Raw genomic sequence first — 22,385 nt, forward strand, 5'->3', positions numbered from 1 at the left:
GGATGTCCTGTCATGTGTAATTTGTGAAGTTTGAGTTTGAAGTGTCTGGGGGACATACATGCAACAGCAGCTCAAATGGCAGATGGGTATTTTAGAATGGAGTCAAATTCAAGTCCTTCACTGGAGATACAGACTGGGCTCCCCCAGAGTGGAGGGGGCGTGTGCCAGCAGAGGTCTCAGGACACCCAGGGAGTATGCTATGCCTGGGTATGGGACTCGACTGAACGGCAGCAATGTTGACAGAGGTATGAGCTAGTCACAGGCACACTGGGACCAACAGGGATGCTGTCTGGCTTGACGAGCATCTGGTTTGTTGCTTCATGGAGGAGAGGTGGGGTTCTTGAAGGAGAGGAGAATGCCTCACTCCAAGTCTTCACTGAAACTGAAAAACAGTGTGAATAGAGATGACAAGAGAGAAATCCAGCATGGCCAAGACACAGCCGGGGCCAAAGAGGATCAAAGTAGTGACACAGGAGGGTTGGCGTGGCGTGGTGTGGCTCTGAGCAGGCGCCGTAAGCCGATGGGGCAGCTGAGAGAGGCCAGGTGCTCAGCAGGTCATCTCTAAGTAAGGACAGTCTTGGCTGCCAGCCCCGGTGGCCATCACTTGACAACCCAGACTGTGGTTGTTTGGGGACGCGGCGAGTCAAGTTCACATCCACACCAACAGAACACAAGCGTGCACATGCTGCAGACAAAGTAGAATTTATTGAGACAGACGGAAGTGCGCCTACTCGGGACTACAGGTAAGCGGTTGCTATTAACCAAAGAGTCGTGTTCACATTCCAGAAAAGTCTACATGGAAAAGCATTCAGAGTACTAGATTTTCTACATCACTACTTCACCTACAATAGGGACGACAAAGTGACACTAGATTTGATGGGCTCTTGTCACACGGCTACACATTGAACGGGGACAAACATCAGTGACTGAGAAAAGCTGTATAAAGACCCAAACCGCCCGTTGCAGAAAGGGCTCTTGGATGTCACTGTCCAGTGTGGTCAAGGTAAAACAAAAGCAAACCCAATGCCAATGGCATTGTGGGGCGAGCAGAGGGCAGACCTGGATGGACGAGTCATCATTTCCGATAAAGGTGGGGACGTGGGCATAAAGGAGGAACGGAGAGAAAGCCACATGAAGGCATCCCCAGCTGAGAACATCTGTAGAAACCAAACACATTCATATGGCAGAGAGTGAGGCCTGTGGAAGAGAATTCTGGGGTTTCAATTGGGTGCCACAGTGATGGCGTTAAATAACTGCTTGTAGAGACGGAGGAACGGCATCAACGGAAGGATTCCTGGAAATAAGGCAATAAGGGCTCAACTCAGTACCTGCTTACAAAATGGGTCGGTCATCCCAGTAGCACAGGTGCTAAAAGCATCAGATGGTGCTTAGAATGCGTGGGATTATTATTGGAATAAAAGGCTCATCCAAAGAGGGCAACAGAGGCTCTGCGTCTCGGGAGAAGGTAACAGAAAGTCTAATTTTGAGTACTATTATAAGTAACTGTCTTTAAAACCCCAAGTGGGGGCACGAGCAGCGGCAATGGTGCTGCATTGTTGATATGGGCTCCAGACGTAGGAGGGCTTTTGATTTAATATCTTAATGAATCAAAATATCTTCTTGGAATGTCTCTGCAAATGACGTCTCATTACCTTCCTGGGAACTGCCTATTGAGTGCTCTTCTCCACCATCAAGATAATGTTAAGGAGCTCCAAGTGTCATCTTAATGTGACACTTGTCATACGATAATTAGACAAAATAAGTGGTTCATTGGGTTCCGAGAAGTTTCTCCAAGTGAAATCAATTTGCCGATTGTTAATTTGTTCTCTTGTGCATTTTTTCCAAGCTCGAAGGAAATAATAACAGTGGCTTATGATGATAGTGATGGCCTAAACGGAGATTTCTAGTATGTCTTTTTGTGTGTCCTATTATAATTCAGCTGCGATTGAGCACCTGCTTCCTAAATTATGATCTAAATTATGATCAGTTTCGAGGGTGAGAAAAAAAATCAAAAACAAACTACAGGACTGGGGAGGATGTCATCGAGACCCTGAACTGAGCAAGTCTGCATCTCCGTAGAGAGGAAGCACGCAGAATTCTCAGCATCCTGCGATACCTGTGTCTCCCCGGCCAAGGGAGCGAACAGCACCAGAGATACCCATTTTCCCCATGAGAAGAATCTGGGACCAGCGCAATCCTGGCCATCCTGCTCTAGGATGGAGATGCTAGTGAAGGAGGCTTACTACATACAGAAGACCAGTTTGGGGTGGGAGACAGGTATGACCAAATACACTTTTTGCCTGAGTTAATAGATCTGTCTTGTGGGCTGGCTAAAACTCACTGGGGAAGGCATGGACAAGGAGGAGATAGTGTTGGCGGGCTGTGGCTGGTTAGGGCAAAATAGAAGTGGTTTCTGATGAGTCGTGGCTGGTTAGGGCAACTGGCTAGGTAGGAAGCAAGCAGGCAGAGCTCGGGGAGCTGGCCCTGACCCGAATGGGGCTGCGCTGGAGTCTACTCTTTGGTACTCGTGTGGAAGAAATCTGGCAGAATACAGAGATGATATCGTTACTGAAACTGAATGCCGATAATGAGCTTAGGCGAGCTTCTTGTGCTACTAGGATCTCTTTCTAGGCCTCCACTGGGATTTCTATTAAATAATGGGTGGGAAAAGAGAGCCCCTTAGGACCTTTATCTCCCCCGTCATGATTTGTGAATAGAAAGGGGGTGGGGGAAGAAACATGAAGAACATGAAGAATCCTACTTTTTTCCCTATGATCATCATGATGCTGTCTTCTCAGAGAGCATAAGCTCAGTAGGAATGCTTCAGAAAAAGCCCTTGAGGGTAGGGAAGGGAGCTGCCACAGTGGGTATGCTGCATCCTGAGGGGAACCTTTAGCTAAATGAAGAAATGGCTTGTGAAGCTGCCCAAGTGGGAGTTGCATGGCTTCTGGGGGGGGGGGGGGTGGGAAAGCAGTTTAGGCAAACAGGCTTATCCAAATCAAAAGGGTTTCTAGTCACTTTGCAACTGCATAGAGGAACCTCCCCAGCCTGCAGCCTACACAGGCCAAGTGTCGGTGCAAATAGGACTCCAAGAGGAATTTCACACCCTAGTTTGTGTTCCGCGTTTGGAGATGCTGATTAAAAGCCATGGTTTTTCTAACGTGTTTTCGGTATACAATCAGACACTCGGAGGTGTGTAAGCAAGTCGTGCAAGCACAGCCTGTTTGTGGATGTGCAAGCGGCAGGGAAAGCATCAAAACCTTAATTTCTAAAAAAGAAAATGAATTCTTTCTCCAAGGGGACTTGGACTGAATTAAGGCTGTCATTTGTAGGAAGCCATTTTTTATAACTTTTGTAACTTTATACATTTTATGATTTTTAATAAACATTGGAGGTGGTGGGAACAGAAGGAAAGGGGCAGCGGTGTGGTGTGGTTTCCACAACATCTACAGGACACAAGAAAAGCACTTAGACACCAGAAGGCTGGGAACCATGCTGTTAATAGCCACCGAGGTGGGTAATCAGAGAGGGAGGGTGGGGCTCCCTGCACTGCTGGATTCCGCACAAATCACATGCTAGTTGCAAAAACCTTACAGGAGGGAAGGCGGCTTTATTTGAGCCAGCCATTCTCTCATCCGGTGGAAACGAAAACAAGAAACACAAACAACATCCTTTCTCCCGCACAACTGTATGCAAATTCAGAACGCTCTGGGAAGGGGGTCTTCCAAACCTTAGCCCTGGTACAGAGAGAACAGTGGAGGAGAGACCTGCGGGCCTCGGAGTCTTAGATACAAATGCAGGCAAAGGAAGCGACTTGCAAACCTGCCAAAAGCATTGTCCTCTCCCTCGTGGGCACTACCATATGTACCCAACCTCGTCGTCCTTGTCATCGTCTTCGTCCTCGTCATCCTCCCGCACAGCCCGGGTGTGCACCCTCAGCTTCCCCTCTCGGTCCTTTGGTCCCAGCTCTCGCTCGTCCTCTAGATCGTCCAACAGGACCACAGAGCCACCGCTGCCGAAGTCCCCAGAGGTTTCCTGCTCCTCTTCTAGCACGGGAAGGAAAGACCTCAGGTTAGCTCCCACTGTCCCTCAAGGCCCACGCAGACTCCCCAGGCTCATGACTTGGGTTGTGGGATAAAAACCAGAGCATTTGCTTCTGCGGTGTGGGAGCTCAGCTCAAAACAGCCTCTAGGGCTCTGCCCTGTGGGGTGCTCTGATGGAAACCTGTCCTGGTTAATGTCTTGTCAACTTGACACATTCGGGAAGAGGAACCTCAGTTGGGAAGATGCCTCCATCAGCTACCCTGTAGTCAAGCCTGTGGGACATTTCCTAGATCAATGATTGACGGGGGTGGTTCCATCCTTGGGCTGGTGGTCCTGGGCTGTATAAGAAAGCAGGCTGAGCAAGGTATGGGGAACAGGTCAGAAAGCAGCATTCCGCCATGGCTTCTGCTTTAGTCTCTGCCTCCAGGTTCCTCCCCTGTTCCTGCCCTGAGTTCCCAATAAGTCCTTTTCTCCCCGAGTTACTTTGAAATATGGTCTTTGTCACAGCAATAGGAAGCAAACTAGAACAGGGCCCTAGAGTACCCCGGGTGCTTCAGCCTTGTTAGGAAGACTGCAGTCCTGAGTGCTGGACCAATGACCGTCCCCTGACTCAAAAATTCTTGTCTACTCAGTGGTACTGGTGAAGATCTGCTGCTAGCAAAACTGTTGGCTTTGCATGAGGTCATGGAATTCCAGCGTCCCATCTCCATGGCAGGCTCACTACAGCCAGAGCTGGCTCTTGAGATCCTGCCGTGACCCCTACGCAGTGAGGACCCCTGGGTCAGCCGGGGCTGATGCAGGGAGGCTTTACTCACCACAGCTCACAGTGCCCTGTTTCCTGGAGCCAGCCAGCTCATTCCCGTATTTATCCACACACCAGCATTGCCCCGTGCTGCCGTGACACTGTGTGGCTTTGTAGTAACCCTCCTCATTACACCGAGGTACGAATGCCCCTGTGGGGACAAAAGGGCCAATTTCAGTCAGAGAAACAAGCATGGAGGCTTGGGGTTCATGCCATTTAAGGCAGGGTGGGGAGCTCACATGTAAGCTGCAGGTTGGCTGTAGGGCCTCAGGAAAGAATGAGGCTGATTGCTTACTATTTTGTAAACATTATGGGGACCTCAGCCTTGATTAGGAAGTGTATATTGGATTCCAAGCTCATTCACCAATTACACTTGATAATGGCCAAGAGCACTGTGTAGTTACAGATATTCCGGTCACTAATCTAAACCATGTGCATTATATGTTAAACATGCTCACATAATCTCTTTCCTTTGGATAAACATAGAATTAGGACTTTTGATGAGTTTCATGTTTTTGCTCAAGTACGCTTGTGATGAAAATTCAGAGTCTGATCATTAATCTTAATTATCAACTTGATTGGATTCATATTAGTAACACCCATCTCTGAGAGGTGTCTTTAAGGGCATGACCTAATCAATGGGTTAATCCCTGTATGGATTGGTAATAGGCTGGCATTATTGGACATACATCAGCATAGAAAAAGACATGGACAATTAAGAAGGCACAGGATGGCAAAGCAGTCCCTCTCTCCAGTGTCTGAAGCTTCAGGACAGTTGAGAGTAAAGAAATAAATAGAAAAATGTTATTTAGATAAAAAAAAAGAGAAAAGAACCACAAAAAAGAATTCCACTACAATTAATATTTTCTGTAACGATTGCCCACAGAGCAACGATACTCCTTCTATACTGAAATTTTCAGGTATGGGTTTTAAAATTAAAACAAACCATGCTTAGGGCCTGAGCCCATGTGATGCCTCTTCCAAGTATTTTCAGAGAGTCTCACTAGACAAGGCTCCCAGTCTCTCATGAGCTTCTGTGGTGTCAGGTTTTACCTCATCAGCTGGCATCCTTCTGGCACACCTCAGGACCCACCCTGGGATCTCATTTAGATTCCTTCAACCCTTTGAAGATGTAACTTCACAACCCACCCAAACCGTAACTTTGGCTGCTGCAAAGACAGTTAAGAGCCGTCCTCCTTGGGGAAGCTCACATCCATAATCCCTGAGTGCTTCATCCTGGCTGACCCCAAGAATCCTTTCTGTGGTGAGATCAGGGGTCTGGCCTTACCTGAGTGGAAGTCCCCACAGGAAAAGGGAATGCCTCTGGCTGCTGGCAGCCATGCTGGGCTGCATTGGTTATTGCGCTCCTGCTAACAGGAGGGGATGAAAGGTTGGAGGCGGGGTCTAGTTAGAGGAAGTACGTCACTAGGGGTGTGTCAGCTTCCTGCGATGTAAACTGCCCTGCCGTGACAGGCTCAAATCTGTGAGATGGAATGTGCATTTTCTTTTTAAGCAACTCTCTCTGGTGTTCTGTCTGTGATGAGGTGCTAAATGTGCTGTTTCTTTAAATCATTTTACAGCTCCATCTGACAGTTTGACCCACGAACCAGCATCATAATCTAGAACCCCTTTAGAAATGACTTTTTTTCTGGTCCTGAGTCAAAAGTTGATTTTTATTTTCTTTTTAAAAAGAATTTATTTGTGTTTACGACACATGGCCGTGTGCGCGCGTGTGCCTGCATGCCTGCTTGTTTATGAACTGTGTGCATGCAATTCTCATGGCGACCAGAAGGAGGCATCAGATCACCTGGAACTGGAATTACAGACAGTTGTGAGCTGTCACGTGGGTGCTGGGAACTGAAGCTGGGTTTTCTACAAGAGCTGTCAGCGCTTTTAACCCTGGAGTCATCGCTTCAGCTCCCCTCAACCCCAAAGCCAATTCTGAGGACCAGAAATACCTTCCTTCTACACTCTATACTGAGTTTGGATTGTTCTCCTTCAAGTTAGGATCCTCATACTGTTATCTGTTATACTGTTTTGCCTCATACTGTTAGGCTTCCTACTTTTCACTAGCTTGTTGAAGGAAACCAGCCCTTCCCAACATGCTGTTGTTAGTGACCCTTATCTCGCTGGTTTATTCTTTGATCGTTTTGGTTATTGTGTTCTTGAGGCTTTGAGCTGAACATCTAGCTCTGTGCATTTTTTGGGTAATGTGTTTGAAGTGATGTGTGCTTTCTTCGGCTTCACCTTGCTTCTGTGGAGTCTGGTGGATAGCCCTTTTACATTTCGTCCTGCTGAAAATAGTCTCTAGATTTTATTTTACTTCCTTGACGTCTCTTTTCGTTACTGTCTGGGCTAGTGAGTTTGAGATGCGATTATTAAAACTGTGTTTTATCTGTGGGGCTGCCCGTGACAGATATTTCATGCAAACCTGCATGGCTGCATATGTAAATATGAATGTGCATCACATTGCCCAATTATTCTATATCCTATTGGTGTCTCCTTGCACTGCATTACTTGTGAACGTCTATTACATTTAATCTTAAAGTAACGAGTGCACCGACAGCCTATGACACGTCTTACTTTTCAGAAGGCGAAGTATTTGCTTTCCCAGATGTTACCGTGTTATATCAAGAAGAACATTTTCCATCTTCTAATTTCAACTTCCTGTACAAATGTCTTAGGTGTGACTTTGAAGACACAGCACTTCCTGTCTCATATGTCCATCTGTCCCATGTGCCCTGGTTGTGATCACGGACTCCTCTGTGCTTCGGACACACTCCTGTGCCATGTGTTTCTCATGGCACCCGTCTCCTGCCTCCTGTAAAAATCATGTTTTCTCTCCTCCACATCTCTCTTTCGTGTTTAAAACTCTTCCATTTCTGTCATTCTTGGGGATGCCGTGATATTTTCTACAGAGCAGCATAGTTTTTTCCAAGGGAACTCTCAAGTTAATCTGTATTTTCTTTCCTTAGGGGTAAATCAAAACTGTAGCACATTTAAGCACCCGTGTTTCTGTTGCCCTCCACAGTCTAGAATTTATTCTAGACTGCCATCAAAATGTTTTGGTGGTCTGAGTTTTGAAACAGGGTCTCACAGGGTGGCCTTGGCTGGAGTGGAACTTATTACATAGACCAGGATGACCTTGAACTCACAGAGATCTTTCTGCCTTTGTCTCTGAAGTGTTGGTAATCAAAATGTGCTATACACTGTTGTTTAGATCTGGTATTATGCTGTTTCTTTTACACAATTTCATATGGGATGTACTTATATACATTACCTTAGTTTGAGTATCTGTATCACCACCTTATAATGGGTTGAGTTTAAAATTCTAGATTCAAAGTTATCTCCACTTGAGAAATAGTATTTTGTCTTTCTAAACTAGTGTTGCTCATGGAAATCTGATGTCAGTCTTGTTCTTGTTAAAGGCAGATAATCTTTATTCATAATTGTGAGTTCATCTTCTCTGGGGGAATTCTCAGAAACTACATCCTTGTATCATGAAGCAAAGGCCTCTGGTTATCACTGAGGCTTCTACTTAATTTTATTCCTGTTGTCTTTTTGGCATAATTATGGATCTCAATTTAACTTCGATTTCACAGAATAATATCCTCCCCAAACGTAACTTTGGAAGGTCAAGTTTTCTTTGAGCCAGTAAATTTAGATATAGATTAGTATAGGCACTACTTAAAATGTTTTTCTTTGTATTTATTCATTTCATGTGTATGAATGTTTTGCATGCATGTATGTCAGTACACTACATGCATGTCTGGTGTCCATAGAGGCCAAAGAGGGTGTTGGATCCCCTGGTAACAGATGGTTGTGAGCCCTATGTGGTACCCAAATCAAACCCAGGTCTTCTACAAGAGCAGCCAGTGCTCTTCACCCCAGAGTCATCTCTCCAGGCGCCAGAATCGATCCCTGAACATGGCGCTCACCGGGCCATTTCAGGATGTCTAGATTCCAAGAGACCAAGTGAGATAAAGAGGGCAAGTTTCCTACCACTGCAGTCACCCCTGTGGAAAGATGGGGGTACCCAGTGCCTCGCCATATTCCCTAGGTGCTCCAGCAGTGGAAAGGCCGGTCCCCCTGAGCAGCGGTTAGAGACCACGATACCTAATAGACCACAGAATAAATTAAGATTGGGCTGAGCCTTCAGGTTGGTGAGAAGCAGGTGTTGTAGTAAATCTATAATTTAATAAGATTACTGCTCTTTTTAAGTAGGTAGTAATTATAACTGATTATAATTTGTTGTTGCTTGTTCAGTTTATTTATTTGAATCTGAATATCCCTGAACACACATGGTTGTGGTATTTGGAGATTTTCTCCGTGCAGAGAATAATTTGTAAGCAATAGAGATGGCATTCGCATGAATCCGTATGAGTAAACTCGGAACGTGGGCGGTTTGAGATAAGACTCAAGTGAGATTATGGGAGGGGAGAGGTGGGCAGTTGTTGGATCACATGCATCGAGGAACATCAAAAGGAGACGTGTCAGGTGGCGTGCCTTCTATGACAAAGTCACCATTTCCACGGAGCTTTAAAAATATTACAGTTGCATAAACTAGTAGATCGTGGGTCTATCCCCCACCCTATGTAGAAGAATACAACCAGCCATCAGAAGTCCTTGAGCTGGAGAAAATGTATGGAGGAGATAGGCAGACACTGTATCTTCAGCCAGAAAGATGTTCAGAAGCACCAGCTTAACGTTATAGCAAAAGTTTGAGGCAAGCCATGGGAATAAGTTAGAGGGAAGAGGGTTGTGCACTACGAGGTGACCCAAAACTTTGGGAGATAAGCAGCCAGCATTCACAGAATGCTTGCGTTTGGTGATCTTTAGGGAAAATGTGCTCATCCCCATCAACTGTGGTTTTCCAGGGTGCTGGTAATGGCCACCACACGCCCTCTCCATCCAGGAGCTAAGAGGACCGAAAGGAGCCAGTGCTCCTGCAACTGACCTCCTGCCTTAAACCCAAAGGAGAAAAAAAGCAGTGTCTAAATAGGTGGGAGACTTCCATCCAGAGAGGCACATGGCCTGCGACCCTATCTGATACATTCTGGCGGGGTCATGGCTTGTCTTGTTCCTTAAATGGACAACTAGCCCTGGGGGAGAGAAGAAATAGTCTAACTTAAAAGCCTTTCATTTTGAGAGCTAGAAAAATACTCATGTGCTCCATTTGGTGGCTTTACGTGACAGGGAGAAACCCAAGAGTTAGTGTAGCCAGAATCAGGGAGGGAGCCCCAGAGAGCTGGACTCTGAGCATGGCCGAGCTGCCCGCTGGCCCTGGCCTGACCTCGGCTTCTCTTGCTGGTAGAGGCCATCCTCTGTACGCCAGCTGCTTGCAAGAGCTCAGGCTGGAGGAGCGTGAGGCGCTTCTTCCACAAGACACTGTCCCTAATTGAATAAACACTGTAGAGCTGAATGTTACAAGAGATGCGGGTGGTTTAATTAGTTGCTCTAATGAGTGGCAAGGAATTGTACTTACCCAACAGGCTTTTCCCCTTGCTCAGCTTCTGAATTCTGTTCATTTCGTTCTGGCAAGGGAGACCTAGAAAATAATTTATGGAAGTCGGTTTCCAGATGGTGCGGAATATAATCTCTAATGATTGACTCCACTCTTGACGTGAAATGTAGGCAACGACACACCTGGGTGTGGGATTGCTCCATATGCTGGTGATTGTGCAACGAAACAAATCCAAGCCATTAGTGTTGCTAATTTTAAGATAAGCTCCGTATCACAGGACACTTAAAATAGCTCGTGGAGGACACTTATATAATACAGGACACTTCCCACCTACACCAGACCAAGCACCACCGGGTGACTGGCTGGAGGATGCTTTCAATTTTGGCAAAGGAGGCATCCAACAAAGCCTTCTGGGAGCTAAAAATTGATGCTAAGCCTTACTAGAGGGCAAGAATTCTGAATATACAGACAGCTAGCCAGGGGTCTCAATGCTCGGCCTACTGCAGCTCTTGTCTCATGGAGAGAAGTTAGGGGAACTGAGGCACGCCCGCATGGACACAGGAGCCATGTGGAAAGGCGGCGAGCAAGCAAAGCCTCCAGAGGCTGACTCCATGACAGTTCTCTCTGCCTCCTGAACGCTCAGGACCCCCGACATCTCTTCCCTCCCTTCAGCTTCCGAGTCCTCACCCGGGAAATAAAGAAACTGCTGTGACAGACAGACAGGGAACCACATGGCTACGTGTGCGGATGACCTGGCATGGGCCTGCGCCGTCGCCATCGCCCTAAGAAGAATTTACCACCAGCAAAGTGACGAATGACCTTGCTGGTATATTATGGTTTGTCCATGACTGGCTTTTGTCAGGCTTATCAGTTTGGCAAGTCCTGCTGTTGACTCAGCATCCTTACGGCACAGGATGCGGCACAGGAGGGAGTCCCACCCCTCTGCACTCTAAACCATCTGGACAGTACCCACTTCTGTCTGCTCCCATCTGGGTTGTACGCCACCTGGCTCTCCTGCTGCCAGGTGAGAAGAGTGAGCTGCAAGATCCATGCTTCTTACTTCATTCAGGGTAAGAGAAAGACTGAAGCCAATCCCACTGACCAGGAAGGGTAGTGCTTACTCTGACGAATAGCTACCATTTGCTGAAGTGTTTGAATGTTCTAGGGCTTTTCAAAGTCTTTACAACCGCCATACAAGATAGGTACTGATATTATCACTATTTTGTAAATGGAGAGTCTCAGCCACGACAAAGCAGAGAGAGTTGGTACAGAGAAGGATGGTCAGCCTGGTTAAAACAGAGGAGCGGTCTAGTTTACCCATACTTCCTTGACATTTTCCTGCAAGAGTTTGGAAGAACAACTATTTAAAGAAAGAAAAGTTAAACGGATGGAAATCTACTTAAATGCAGACAAGAACAAGACAAACACACAAAGTATTTTTTTCATTTTTAAAATGAAAAATCCATCCTGGAAATTATTTGCTGCTGAGCGGCTGACAGCAGGTAGTGAAGGGTTCGCTAAGTCAGGGATTCTAATGAATCGTGGGCTGCGGGACAGCAGGGTTCAGGATGCAGACCTGCAGGCTCGAGGGTAAACGTGATGCAGGAAGACAATGGTAGAGAATTAGAGAGAGGAAGTTCACCTCCAAAGCCAGAAGATTTAGATGAAACATCTCTGCTGAGGCAGAGAAAGGCTGATCAGACAGAGCCAAGGAGCCAAGTTCTCAATATGAACTTGAATGAAGAAAAGTTTCCCGGAAATGAGAAAGAATCTAATTCTGGAGTTCAAAGAAGCACACAACATCTCATCTTAGCAATGTGACACATGCTGAACTGAGCTAAGGTGGCGACTAGGAAATTAAGGTCCTTGAAAAGCAGAAAAAGAATCCTGCGTAGTTTCTTTTCTGTTGCCTCTGGCCATGGTGCTTCCTAAGGGTGACTTAGAAAGCAAGGGGCTTATTCTGACCTAAAAGTCCAGGAGGCTGGGGTCCGTTGGGCCCTGGCAGGCACGTCATGCGGGGGTGGAACAAGACAGTGGATGACATTTCCTCTTCACACAAAAGGCCAAGAGAGGCAACGGGCCGTGGGGAGAGGCTCTACCTTGTAAAGGTTCCTCAACCTCCCTAAGCAGCATCACCAGCTGGGGACCAAGTGTTCAAATACTCGAGTCTCTGTATTTCTCATCCAACCCAGAACAAATCCCTCTAGTTTCCAGATACAATGGAAACCGCATCTCTGATAGAATAGAAAAACTACAAGGGCTTCATGTTCTCAAGAATAAAGCAGAAACATTTTCAAACATTTCTACCAATTATCTTCTAGAAAATGACTTCTAAGACAATTTTTTGAGAAAAAAAAAACCTTAGAAAACTAAAACATCCATAAAACTGGAGAGCGCCACAGTAACTCGGTTTCCTTTGGGTGGCAGAGGTTATCGGAACCTTAACCTTAGTTACGAGACATCAGCGCGCACAGCAACTACAGAGACAGCTCTGGTCCAGAGATAGCTCGGAGCCTTGAATGTCCTTAACATCGGCCTATAAAGTCTAGGTATGACACCCATCGTCTTTAAGCTTCTTTATGAAATAACGCAGTAAACCAAACAATAACAGCTAACATGGAGGCAAAAATGAAGAGAGAGAAGTATACAAAATGAAAAGTCATTTTTTCTCAGAACTAATCCTGGATACTATATGTCTCAGGGCACACCACAGTGGGGTCCCGGCTTCTCCCTACACTCCCATGCTGAAGGGGAGCCTGTCTGGAGATGGCCCTGTGGCCGAGCACCTAGCTCAGTACCTTGGGTACGGCAGTGAGTAAACTCAGCCTGCCACCCCACCCTCAAGTGAAACAGTGGTCAGGGCTGTGCTGCGAGCATTTTAGACTAAAGTAAAACAATCACTATTATTTAACTCTAATCTGTGCTAGCCAATATAGTCAGAGAGGGGAAAGCAACAAACACAAAGGGAAGGGGAAACAATGTAATTACATTTTAATATTTAAAGGAAGATGTATCACTGTTTACACCTGGAAACGCCAAGAGAGCCAACCTGAGCGAGTGGAAACCAAGCGAGAATTCAGAGAGGGAGTAGAAGGGAAGGAGGATTCATTTACAGTCATGCCAAGATGGGAACCGTGGTGACAGCAAGCTGAAGACTACCTCCACCAGCTGTGAGCAGCCTCTAAGACCACAGCTCAACAGCTTACGGCTGGGAGGAATTTCAAATAAACTGGGCAAATGCATCCTGAGGTTGAGGAGGGAAGAAAAACATGACTGGCCAGAGCATTCTGATATAAAAATTAATGGCAAGAGAGGAGAGACCTACAATATACCAAGACCGAGGGTCAATCAACTGTGATTTAAACTGCTTTATTAACTGTGAATTAAATGGGATAGAATTGATTTATGGATATTTAGAAAAGTGGAACTTGGTATTTGGGAATAAATCTAAGACACAGGCATATATATCAGGCATGCTATTGACAGAAGAAAGATCAGTCAATAACTGACAGAAAGGCAGCTAGGTAGTTATCCCCGAGCTTGGAGCAGAAGCCAAGGCCTCCTGACTGTTGCACATACATAGAGTAACACAAAATCTGAACAAACACAGTCACTGAATTAGCAAAAGCATGAGAAAGTCACTTTACCGGATTGAAGTAAAAAATACCCTTCAAAGCCTAATGCAAGCTTTATAACTTAAAAAAGCATATAATAAAAAAATGAGACATGCAATTATGTAGAAATTTAAAACTTTCTCACTAACAAGAAAAATACACAAAGTCAAAGTTGGGAAAAATCTGCAATACCAACCACTAGCCAAACACTAAGCCCATAGATACACATTTTCCTACAGAAGACAGGACAAAGCACAACTCCAACAGGAAAAAAATATACAAAGAAGTTAAAATTATTTTGAGGAAGCAGAAACCTAAGAGAGTCCCAGAGATGAAGCAGGTTATCCAGATTCATTTGTGATAAAGAGGATGAAGGCAGTGTGGCATCCTTTTGTCCCACGTCGGCAACAGTGACTAGGTCTGATACTACCGTGAAGAAACAGTATTCTGATTTTTTCTCTTACCAAAAACATCTCCTCCAACCTCTCTGAGAGGCAGACTGGCAGCTGCACTGAGATGTAAAGATGCACGCTGTGCACTGGGGATGGACCCCACCACCCTAGGAATGTGCACAAGAGATTTCCATCTCTGAAAGCTCTCCGGAGTGTCTGCATTTCTGATGTGTGTCCTGGCATCTTTGTGCACATGCATGCGAGCTGCACAATTTAAATATGATTAGTAGACAACCAGCCAGACTTCTAGTCCACTGGGTACAGCCCCCAGGAGGCAGAGAATGAAAGAAAGCCAGACAGGAAAGGCAACCCGTGGGAAGGCAGAACAGGGCTACTGGTAGGGATGCTGTGGCAGGCTGGCTCCCTTGCCTGACTTTGGTGACAGGAGACACCTGACATCCTTTCCTATAGTCCTTATATCCGGTGTCTTTTGTTAGCTGTAGTTTGTCACTAGCAAAATATTGTAATTAAGGAGAGTTCATGTAACAATGGAAATATGATCCTCTTACGTTTCCATAGTATTTTTCACACTGAGAATCTCATGATGACCTTGAGAACCACACAGCAAAGGCTTTTACACACCTATTTTACAGACAACAATGCTAAACACGGGAAGGATGCTTTTCCAAAGGAAGGAATTACTCAGTGAACGGCCACTGTCATTTGACTCTTAGCTTCCTTAAAGTCATGCTAAATGCAGACAGGCACCTTTGGCCTTGCCTGCCGTTCTGTGCACAGATCTCTGACGGCCTCCGTCCCCAGCACGGCTGCCAGGCTTTTGGGTCCCCCTTACCTCCTGGCTTCTGGAAGCAGTAGCACCACTCGTTGTTAGAGAGTTTGCCGTCCTTGAAGGAGTCACAGGAGTTAAAGAGGGGCTTGATGCAGGGCTCATACTTGTCTAGGTAGATGGCGTTGATCTCTGAGTGGTCCAGCAAGAGGTCATAGTTCATGTCCAACTTGTTGAACATCCAACCCAGGGAGTCCTTGCAAATGGGCAGGATGCTGGTGTCAAACCCTGCGAGAGAAAGGGACAACTCAGCTTACCAGACAGAGAACACATCCTGCTGTTCCCCAACTTGGGGCCCCAGAGGGGCCAGGGTGCTTCCTATTGTGTCCTCCCTTCAGGCTTATATATGAGACAGATACATGTCCTAAAAACAGGGACCAACTTTGGGGGAAATATCTTCAAGAGAGAAACCATTCCCTGTGATAATGCATCTGTGGTATAAATATGAGTTCCATTGTCTGCAAACCTGCCTGCAAGATGTGTCTGGGAGGAAAACTACAAACACACTGAAACATAAAGTGTATACTACTGAAACCTGAGCTGATTTTATTTGGAAAAAAAAATGAAGACTCAAAATACTGAAGAAAGGAGTAATGGTGGGAGAGACAACGGCAGGTAAATGAAGCTCCATCTATCCCAGAGGCCCCTTCGCCCAGTTCAAGGCTGGAGGGTAGAGCACCCAGGTCCTGCCTTTGTTCCCTTTCTTCTTTTCTGCAATCCCCAAGGAGCCACAGGAGATGGAATCCAGACCAACTCAGACAATCATTTGTTTCTTATTTCCCCAGGGAAGGGGACGTTGTTTTTCTTAAAGGATTCTTTGTTTCCACACGGAGACTGTAAACGCAGGAAGGGTTGCTTAGACTCAGCTCCACACTCTGGAAGGCACAGCACTGTGGACAGACACCAAGACCATCTTTCTCTCAGAGCCAAGGGATGACAAAGGCCCGGCTTATCCTAGGCACTGATCTCGAGGACTGGCTTTGTTTTCCTAGGATGCTACACATAAAAATGTTTCTAAGCTATAGTCTGTAGACCTCATTTTTCTCACTAAATCCAAGGAGCACTCATGTGAAATGCTGTCATCTCTACTTTGTAGATAAAGAGATAGCAAGATCATGTGACTTCAGAATTGGGATTGGAACCTAGGCAAGCCAGTCCAGCTCTAGAGTTCCCACCTGGTCTCTCCCAAGCGCTCCCCTCTGCTTTCTTTGATACATCTTTACTGAAATCATACAACTGACTTAGGGTGTCATGACTGGGATACAGTATGTATAGTGTAGGGTCCTGAGGAGACAGATTGTCTACCCCAATGTCCCCTTCACTTCTGTGTGCATCACGGGGGCCTTGGTTTAGTGGGACTCGTAGAGGAAGCAACATCTTCATGGCAGATTTGCACAGAAATCTATACAAAGACTTCAGCAAACCTATGAGCTCTTAGGGGAGGCCAGGCTACCCCTCCTCCCCCCACTGCTGATGCTCGCCAATCCACAAGAAGCCTTCTGAGAGGAGAGCTCCATTTTCTCTTTAATAACCTCAGCACTTTCGACACACATTATCAGTCAAAGTATTTGTTTTCCAGCTCTAGGGGTTCCCTACCAGTCAGCTTTACGTTTACCCTTCCGAATAAATCTTCACATATTTAAATTTATTCATTTTGCTACCAAAGGATAACATCCTTTAAATTTTTTTTCCAGATGAGACTATGGGGTAGGACATGCCCTCTTCTTTAGTTGCCATCATGATTCATAAGCAGAAGATGAATTATGTGTGGCTTAGTCAAAAGGTCAAGCCTGCTCTACCTCATTTCCTCAGAAAAGGGCACCTGCACCTGGCATCTGCAGCTGTCAGAGACAGAGAACAGAGCTTGGAGCAAGGCTCCGGGGCTGCCCTTTCAGGACTTAGGGACTGGCAAATGTGTTGCTCTTTTCTCTGGCCTTGTAGGACCAAAGTATTGTTCCTCCCCAGCATCCATCCCCACCCCACTCTGCCCTGCCCACCTTGGTGGCTTCAGGACACCAAACCTACAGAGGCTTCGGGGACTCAGTTTGCTCCTAGGTATACTAGTATTTCCCAGGCTCCCACCTGTCTACAGAAAGTCTCTGAGGACCGACTGGAGGCTTCCAGGATGTTTCTTCCCACCAGCCTGCTTTCTGTGCAGAAGTTATTCTGAAAGCCTGGGGCTGGGCTGCTGTTGGGGGACTCACAGACAAATCTTTCTAGATGGAAATCAGTGTTCGTTCACAAACTGCCAAGGAACCTCTGGGAGGAGCTGGAGGGGGGTGGGGAGAAAAAAAAAAACAAAAACCCAAATACCAGGGGAAAAAAAGGACAAAACAAAAACCTCTCTCACCTCACCATCCTACAGACAGGGCTACCAAGAATGTCACCTGTAAAGCACATTCTGAGAAGCAAGTGCTATCTCGCCTTTAGACTAAGCCATCCTTCCATCTTCATTGATCTCACCAGGAGGTTATGGGTGTCCAAGAATTACCAACTGTTAAGATCACTGTTTTCGTTCTTGAGACAGCATCTATCCCTATGGCTTAGGCCAGTCTGGATCCTGCCTATAAACGATCCTCCTGCTTCCCTAATGTATGGGAAAGCATGGGCAGAACCATACTGGGCAGAGCTCAGAGACTGGTCCAGCTGTGTGACAGAGCTGACACAGCACCTTCTCACCTCCTGCCTGCACAGGTCCATCCAAACCTCTGGAGGGAAGGGGCCTGGCTAAAGACTTTGACGGGGGCATCTCGAATGCACTCACAGCCAAGGTGCCTGTGTTTGAAGGACCAGGAGGATTAGGAATCTCTATTGCAGCAGTTCAGAGAGATGGAATAGAAGTGGGTGTGGCCTCTGCTCATCCCAGAGTTCTGGGGACTCCTTCAGGAGCTTGAGTGTTAGTGGGGAAAAAGGGGAGGGGTGCCTGTTTTGGTTTCTGGGGAAAGTTAAACACAGCTGCCAATATACACAAAAATCACATGATCTGAGCTGATCGCTACACTGTTGCCCATATTAGCAAAAACCCACAAGTCCCAATTAAAGGCTCCTTAAGTTGTTATAGCCATGATAAGGATCCTATTTGGCTCCTGCAAGAAACTACACAATAACATGAAAGCAGAATGATATTTTAGGGTGTTTACATTTCCAAATGGTATATCAGCCTGTGAAGTGTGCAAAATCTTCAACACACATGCATCTCCATATTTAACATGGAAAAGGACTTCAATGTAATACTGTATCATGCTTAAGTTGTTAAATGGGTAGGTATTACTCTATGTGTGTTATATATTTACACACGAAGTAGACACAACTTTTTCTATATAGTATGTTTTCTAAAATATCTATATAAAGCATGATCTCTTTGAAATCACATCTTTTTTTTTCCAAAATAAAAAACATATTTCTCCTGATTCTAAGGATCACCCTTCTTTAATAATTAGTGTTTCTAAAATTGAGACTGTTTTAGGCCTCTTTCTCTAGCTAAACCTACATGTCTGATAACGAAGAAGGGATACTGACAGCGAACTAGCAAGAAAAGGGTGGGCTTACTGCCTTGGGCTGTGTCAGAGCTGGTAGGCTTGATGACTCTGTTGGCATCCTCGTGAAGAGCCCCAAACCAGTCCTTCAGCCGGGAAGCGAGGTTCCTCAGCTCCTTGTCTGTGCAGGCTGCAGGGAAGCACACAGAGCAGACAGTGAGCACCCAGACTCTCCGCCCTCGGTGTACAAGGTCATCGGCCAAGCTGCATTCAAGGTGATCCTCCTTGCCCTGACACTCTAAAAGCAATGCCTCCCTTCCCTCCTCCCTCCCTCCCTCCCTCCCTCCCTCCCTCCCTCCCTCTCTCTCTCTCTCTCTCTCTCTCTCTCACACACACACACACACACACACACACACACACACACACACACAAGGGATGCTACTGTCACGAGTCAAACATGGGACAAGGAAAGAGGCTGGATTCCCAGGACAGACAGGTTGTTCGGACTTGGACTGTCTCCGATAAAGCAAGCTGCTGGCACTTCCCATTTGTGCAGCGTCCTCCAACTCTGATTGACATCCCTTTTGCTAAGCACATAAAACTTGTTATTGCAGTTTACCCAGAGAACATGACACCTTCCAGTGTGCTCACACTGAGAGATTAACCAGCTCACGCTCCTAGAGAGAAAATGCCTAGGGCACTATGAGAGCCCAGGAGCAACAGATTCCCCATTTTGTACTAGGACAAGGCGGACTTGCGGATTTGGCCTCATGTTTTTGCCTTCCGGGTACGCATTGCAGCGCTCCACAATCTGTCCCGTATACGTCTTCACCATGGAAGAGCCCTTTCTGCCTCAGGCCTGGTCACCAGTATAATGTATGACAGAGTGATGGGGGTGATGGGGGCTGATACTGATAAGGACAGGAAGAAAGCCAGGCTGATGGGTGGTGGCAGATAACGAATTAGGTGCCAACTATTTGAGGGTTCATAGAAGGCTATAGAAGACTTGGGAAGGGAAATTCAAAAGGGGATAATGATGGAGAGACAGGATGGACTCTGGGAGTCTCTCTGCCGATCTCTCAGCGCCCAACTTCATTCTAAGGGAGAGAATCCTGGCTGGAGGCCCAGGCAATAGGATGCTATCAGGACACTGGAGAAGAAGCAATTGTTTTGTGTCCTTCAGCAATTAGAGAACAGTTTAAAAATCACGAGGCCAAGAGGGAACCAGGTACTGACCTTCACGACTGCTAGCTTTTTGAAGCTCTAAAGCTGGCATAGAGCAAGCAAGCTAAGAAGTTGAGCACAGCACCGTTCCAATGTGGAGCTAAATCTGGTCCTGTCCCAGTGTTGAGAGACACAGCTGGTGGCTCAGAACATGCTGATGTGCATATGCCCAGATGTTGATACCAAGCTAATAACCACCCAGAGATGCTGCTTCGTCCTTAACACACAGACCTGACTATGGGGTCAGACACAAGTAGGAAGTGAGCAGACGTTCTTGTTGGTAGTAGAATGTCACACTGTGGGGTCACTCTGCCTAGGGTAAATCTCAGCTTCACCACCCACCATAGATCTATCCCTAAATCCCCTGAGACCTCAGTTTCCGTATCTGTAAACAAAGGGTAATAAGGTCACAACAAACCCGATGGTATGGTTCAAGCTCTTAACAAATTACAAGATCGTTTGAAACATGTGCCAGATAGAGCTTTGGTTCTTTTCCACAATTCTTATCTTAAATGGAATATTTAGAGATAGGATCAGTGCAAGAAAGTGCTGTACATTTCAGAAAATAAAGACTGTAAGTCAAATGCAAATAATCAAAACTGACTTTGGCTACCTACAAAATATGTGCAAGAGGACACTTGTGTAACCCTACATAAGCGAATCAATATTAAACAAATGTACAAACTAATTCCTCAGGCACATGTCTCATCCCAAGCTGCTCACTCCCCAGCTGGCTGAGCCCTTGCACTGGGCAGCACAGGATCCAGATCCTTCCACCAGAGCAGGCTGCCACACTGGTTAGAACCAGGCACAGGTGGCTTCCGTTCTCTGATTTCTACCCTTGCAGAGGCTCTCATGGTAGCTAGCTATCCAAATGTGTGTCTCTTCTCCTTCCCTTTTGGCCTTTTAAGATGGATTGAGAAGGAAGACAATAAGCTCCCACAAGCCACCTCCCAACGCCTCTGCTGACCTGTGCTCACACTCAGGGAGAGAAGCAGTTGCTGCTGAAGGCAGAGAGGTTCTTGCTTTTGTTCCGGTACCGAGTCTGATTGCAGAGATGTGCTCACACTCATCCACTTATCAGTCCCAACCCAGAGCCTGTGCCTTTCTGACCTGCCCAGCTCTAAACAGTAGTGTGACTGTCCAAAACCAGGATATGGACTCTTCAGTCAATCTCACATTTGGAAGCTGAAAACACTCATTTCCCCTCTACCGCTAGTGCACCATCTATTTAGAGTGTTCTCTGAGCAGAGAAAATTGCCAAGTCAACTTGCCATGAAATCACTCACACACTGAGATAAATTAGTTAGCATGTTTAACTAAACCCCAACACAGGCAGGTAACCTGCATATTCAGAAGCCTGCTGGAGTCAACCCCCCCCCCCCCCGCCTGCCCCAGGCTTCTCAGAGCCCAGAGCCCAGGGACGGGCTGAAGGAATCAGGCCGTGCAATCTTGAAAGAGTGAATATGTCACTCAACAGTCAAGTCCAGCAGCAGGGAGCCATGGCGTGGCTGGAGGGAGATCAGAGAATGGAAACAGAGATAGAAGACACCCAATTATTGGGCTCAGTTCCTTCGCGGTATCTTCAACTGAGTGGTCTTTGAGAGGAGAAAGCCAGGCGCAGCCTGCCTGGAGCATGATATATTCCAAAGGAAATAAGAAGGGAAGGCAGCCTGCAGAGAGCTGTTTGTTTGGATTTGGCGCTCCAGCCACAGCTCAGGCTGGCTGCCTCTTAAGGTGTCTGGCACTCCCCGAGATGGTGGGACTAACTGGAAATCACAGTGTAGGAACTGGGAAGCCAGAGAGTGTTTCCCAAAGAAAAGTAATGTTTTCCAGTCTGGAACTGCGAGCCACACCCACCTGCCATTCCTGTCTGCCAGGAGAGGGACAGTTCTTGTCCCAGAGAAGTTCTGCCTCACCCCCGTGCCCATGTCTCCTGGTGGGAGAATCAGTCTGCAGAGGAAAGGATGCTCTCCTGGAGACATCTGGTTAAACCAGGACAACCAGGACCCGGCACACAAGCATCACTGAGGTCTAGCATTTTGGTTCTGCTCCCTCCCTGTCCCTACCTGTGTTTCTGTTGCCCTCTTCAGCCAGGAAGTCTCTGCTCAGAGTCCTCTGCTGCAATCCTAGTTCCCTGTCAGGTCACTGCATTTTCCTACGTGACTCTGTCTGCTCCAATAGGACCACAGGGTTGATAGTGTCCCTGCGATTCTCCGACAACCCCCGCAGCAGTGCCACATCCAGGAGGCAGGAAGTGGTACCTTCAGAAATTTGCCCTCAGAGCAGTCATTTGAAAGCTGCCCTGGATCTCTTCATGTTCCTCACCTTCCCAATCAGGGGGCCACAACATGTTTGTTTCTATCGCTGTCTTCACTGCCTATTCCAGTCCACGGCACCGCCATTGCTCCCACCGGGTTAGCCAGTCACAAGAGGCCCAGTCCAGCAGCAACAGTGACCATTCTGAATTGGACATTGGGTCAAGTCACTTTTTTGTCTGGTACTTCTGAGGCTCCCGGGTGC

General features: G+C 46.6%; 1 protein-coding gene across 3 annotated transcripts in view; it reads right to left on the minus strand.

Annotated features, from left to right (window-relative positions):
* Positions 1-3,855: 3,855 nt before the first annotated feature.
* Spock1 (SPARC (osteonectin), cwcv and kazal like domains proteoglycan 1) overlaps positions 3,856-22,385 on the minus strand; it is a 454,175-nt gene continuing 435,645 nt past the window's right edge. For 2 of the 3 annotated variants that reach the window (XM_038334014.1, XM_038334015.1), the window contains 5 exons: positions 18,712-18,828; positions 15,169-15,390; positions 10,331-10,393; positions 4,859-4,996; positions 3,856-4,046 (listed from right to left, as the gene is read on the minus strand). In XM_038334014.1, the coding sequence (XP_038189942.1) occupies positions 3,856-4,046; positions 4,859-4,996; positions 10,331-10,393; positions 15,169-15,390; positions 18,712-18,828 (731 nt within the window). The remainder of the gene's footprint in view (positions 4,047-4,858; positions 4,997-10,330; positions 10,394-15,168; positions 15,391-18,711; positions 18,829-22,385) is intronic. The other variant, XM_038334016.1, reaches the window with a different exon arrangement.

This window comes from Arvicola amphibius, chromosome 6 (assembly GCF_903992535.2).
Source record: "Arvicola amphibius chromosome 6, mArvAmp1.2, whole genome shotgun sequence".
NCBI classification, from domain to species: domain Eukaryota; kingdom Metazoa; phylum Chordata; class Mammalia; order Rodentia; family Cricetidae; genus Arvicola; species Arvicola amphibius.